The sequence below is a fragment of the Dermacentor variabilis genome, chromosome 1, assembly GCF_050947875.1.
Source record: "Dermacentor variabilis isolate Ectoservices chromosome 1, ASM5094787v1, whole genome shotgun sequence".
Lineage (NCBI taxonomy): Eukaryota > Metazoa > Arthropoda > Arachnida > Ixodida > Ixodidae > Dermacentor > Dermacentor variabilis.
Genome location: NC_134568.1, coordinates 235,200,489 through 235,204,446, shown reverse-complemented (window position 1 = coordinate 235,204,446; position 3,958 = coordinate 235,200,489). Strand labels below are relative to the sequence as shown.

The 3,958-nt window shown below is 43.8% G+C and overlaps 1 protein-coding gene across 1 annotated transcript; it reads left to right on the top strand.

Annotated features, from left to right (window-relative positions):
- The first annotated feature begins 555 nt into the window (after positions 1 to 555).
- On the top strand, positions 556 to 2,213 carry ND-B22 (NADH dehydrogenase (ubiquinone) B22 subunit). The gene is made up of 4 exons (XM_075671349.1): positions 556 to 721; positions 888 to 1,030; positions 1,603 to 1,658; positions 2,022 to 2,213. The coding sequence occupies exons 1-4, from the start codon at positions 624 to 626 to the stop codon at positions 2,157 to 2,159; spliced, it is 435 nt and encodes a 144-aa protein (XP_075527464.1). The 5' UTR covers positions 556 to 623; the 3' UTR covers positions 2,160 to 2,213.
- Positions 2,214 to 3,958: the final 1,745 nt, after the last annotated feature.

The following is a 3,958-nucleotide window of genomic DNA, read 5'->3' as shown; positions in this document are numbered from 1 at the left end:
TTCCAGCGTTCCTCCCTCTGGGAAGGCGCTGACGGCACTGTCTCACCACCAGTCGGTGCGGCGATTTCAATCTCAAATTCTTTGTCTCAGTATATCGCGAAATGAAAACACGAATGTTTATTAGCGAATGCATGACAAGAATGAACACAGATGTATAAAAATAAATGTGTGTGCGTACCTTTCGTCGCGATGACCACCGATCAAGACAATAAATGCGTTTGTACCTTTCTTCCAAATTCTGTGTCACCTCCTTTGTCGCGTGCTACACAGCTTCGCTGGTCATCCACCTTCACAGAATGGAATGACTCATGATTTTTAGCTACTTCGGATGTGTAAGAAAATGCGCAAGCACGCACGAGCGCACGCGCGCCCACGCAGACTAATTCACGGCCGATAAGATCAAGCACGCCTGGGAAATTAGGCTTCAATGTTTTAACTGCTTCAAATAGAGCGCGTAATTTCAATTGTGGATACGCGTGGGCTTCTCCGTTGGATTGTTGTGTCATATTCTTCGGCTGCAACTTGCGACCAAGTTAGTTTTTAAAATCCAAATCAATCCAAAAGACAGCTGAACTGAAAGCACACACGACTGTTCGAGTTGGTGAGCCCTTGGTGTGACCGCTATGTCGTACTTGGTCACGAAAACCGTTTCACATAAGTTTCAAGTGTGCAGCCTTTATAAGAGAGCTATTAGAGGGTTAGAAGCATGGTTCACTGAGCGGTAAGTCAGTTTACGTCTCCGCACTTGTACTGGCAATTTTCTTGTGGGCGAAACCGATGGACGGGGATACCCCCGAGTTCCGATAGAACTTCACTGTTTAGCATAATTTCGGATGGCTTGACATGCCTGACACCTAAGGTTACCAGTATTTTCTCGAAATTTTCAGAGACGACTTCAGGATGGAGGCAGTGAAAATGCGCCAGCGGTTCGAGATGTACCGTCACATCAAAGACATGAGAGTAGCTAAGGAGCTTCTTGACCAAGGAGAAGAGGAACTGTTTCAGAAACAACACCCGGTTCCTTTGCACTGTAAGTGGTCATTTGGCGCAGCATCATATATTATTTAACGTCACTTTCCCCCATAGGGATTCCGGCAAAGCTTTATATACCGTACATCGGAATGCAGTGGAGCACCGTAGAATGCAGCGGAGCGCCATTCTGTAGATATTTTTTTTTTTTTAATTTGTTCGGTGCGGTGTGACGAATTTATCCGTAATGTTTGCTGTACGTCTGGGCAAGCAGCATGTCTGATTAAACTAAACTCCGTGCTACAATGTGTCAGCGTCTGGCGCACGAGTCCCATCTAAGTCTGCTGTTTTCCTTCGCAGAAACTGACAGCTGCAAGTCCAGCGTTTCTGCTGTCGCATTCGGCTGTTACCGAGTCATTTTTTGCGCTGATTTCGTATTCTGTAATATAGCAAACAAACAAGCCGAGCAGTTCGGTGATGTACTCATTGGTACTGAACCCGCTTGTTTCTTTGGCAGCGGTCGTGCGATAGAAGAGCCAGTGCTCTCTCATTGTTGGTGGAGAACAAAGGCTACGCAAGTTTGAATTATGGTTCTGTCGCTTTAACCCACCTTCCCCCGCTCTTTTTCTCCAGATCCGCTTGCCCCGGAAGGTGTTGCTTACGGACGAGAGCCTATTTCACCGGACTGGGTACTGTATTTATTCACTGTATTGTTTCATTAGTGACGCAGCTGACACTAGCTTGCATACTTCTTTGCCTGGGGTTAAACTAAAAATGTAGAGTACAAGTGTAATCAGCGCAAGAGTACAAAGTTGGTGGAAGAACATTATGAAAAACTGCTCCAGCTACGCGAGCACAGAAAGACTTGTGTTGTTAGTCTTCCTGTCATAGAATGTAATCAGCAGTTTTTATGCTAGTGCTGGTGTACGTTCACATATTCATGTATGCATGCATGCTTGCTGCCTAAGCATTTGAACAATCCATGCTAGCTATTCTCTTTTCCAGTATTTGTAGTTTTCAGTCTCTAATAGGGACACATTTTTTCCCCAAAGGTTCTCGACTACTGGCATCCTCTTGAGAAGGCCCAGTATCCAGAATACTTTGCAAAGAGAGAGCTGAGGAAGAAGGAGTATGTTGAAAACTGGGAGAAGCAGTACGGGAAGCCAATGCCGGAGTCTGGTCACCACTGAGCACTCACTCTGGGCATATAGTGCAGACTGAGTAAAAAATTGTATAGTCATTAGGCTACCTTGTCTTGATGCTTTGTGCCTGCCACAGTCACTTAGTGGCTACGGTAATATGCCACTGGGCACATCGTTGTGGGTTCGATTTCTGGCCACTGTGGCCGTATTCTGATGGAAGTCAAATGCAAGTTCGAGAACCTACAAGTGGTAAATACCAGTCCATAGTCCCATTAGTGTCTGTCATAGCCCCTATTGTGCAACACTGAGTCCTATCAATCAACCTTGTGCTTTGTGACCATTTGATTTGCCTTTGCCCTCATAGGTGGTGTGGCCACATTATACAGGGTGTCCCCCATAACTTTATCCTAACTTTAAAAATATGCAAATGCCGTGTAGCTGAACAGAACCAAGGTAATGTGGTTTGCCGTCACTTGGAGATGCGCAAATTATTTTTTTAATTCTGCCTAATTAGATATTTAGTCTTAATTCTCATATATTATAATTAGATGAAAAGCATCGAAGAGAAAATTGTAGAGCAGTATGAAAAACTCCCTATACAGCTTTCTGTTATTCAAATGTGCCACATAAAAGTGTTTTTCCGAGCGTGAAAAAAGCCTGCGAATACACGCATGCCTCGAACGGCCAGTCGTGAGGCAATTCTGCGTGCATTGCAGGCTTCTTTCATGCTCGGAAAAACACTTTTATGAAGCATGTATTGAGCACCAGAAAGCATTAACGAGAGTTTTTCATGTCGCTCTGCAATTTTCTCATTAGCACTTTTCATCTAGTCATAATATTTGAGTTGATTAAGACTAATTATCTAATCAGGCAGACTGAAGAAAACATTAATTTGAGTATCTCCAAGTAATAGGCAAACAGCACTGCCTTCATTCTGTCCAGCTACATGGCATTTACATATTTTTAATGTTTGGCTAAAGTTATGTTGGATACCTTGTATAATGCAGCAGGGGAATAGCTAGCCTGCTCTTCCATTTCTGGTGAGTCAAGGGCCTTCATTGAGCTTCATGTAAGTTATTAAACACAACATGCCTTTACACCAACAAGAGCTTTCCCTCCACATATTGTAAGCTTCGAGTAACTTTTTTTGTTAAAGCAGTGCAATTGTTCTGGTAGCATTGAACCACTGTGAAATCTACATCTTGCTAAATGGCTTCGAGGCTGTTTTACAAAAGTCTCCAAGAGACCTACCGTGGTAGCCCAGTGGCTGTGGTGATTCACTGCTGAGCTCAAGGTTGCGGGTTCAATCCTGGCCACAGTGGCTGCATTTCGGTGAGGCTGAAATGCAATGCTTGTGTACTTTTTAATTTTGGTGCACTAAAATAATGGCTAAAATTTATTCAAAGGTGGTTAAAATTAATCCAGAGTTTCCCACTGTGGTGTGAAACAAGAAAGTATGCCCCACGTGCGCGCATCTCTAGGAGGATCTCCCGGACTCCCTGGAACCCGCGCTCGTCGCAAGCTCGCCTTCTTCTTCTTCTTTTTTCCCTTCGTGTACTCGCCAAGCCTCGTTTACTTCGCTGTTTTCTTCTTTTATTTGTCCCCTTTCATCCCCCCTTCTGCCTGGACCAGGGCGAAACGTCGTTTGCAGAAACGAAAATGTGGTCTATATAATGTACACTTACCTTATTTTCGTCTCTTTCTTTCCTTCCTTGTTTCTTTCTTTGCTTATGCGCGCTTCCTAATATAATCAGAACATGGTTTTAGCAGGTAAGACCCCAGAATTTTTTTTTTTTTAATCCTCAAAAGAAGCTTCCCACCACAAGAAAGCTTCCACATTCCAATTC

Excerpts from the sequence above, each read along its gene's own strand:
- ND-B22 (XM_075671349.1), top strand. The coding sequence starts at position 624 with ATGTCGTACTTGGTCACGAAAACCGTTTCACATAAGTTTCAAGTGTGC. Across the intron at positions 722-887 it reads GAAGCATGGTTCACTGAGCG|AGACGACTTCAGGATGGAGG; the intron begins GTAAGTCAGTTT and ends CGAAATTTTCAG. Across the intron at positions 1,031-1,602 it reads ACACCCGGTTCCTTTGCACT|ATCCGCTTGCCCCGGAAGGT; the intron begins GTAAGTGGTCAT and ends CTTTTTCTCCAG.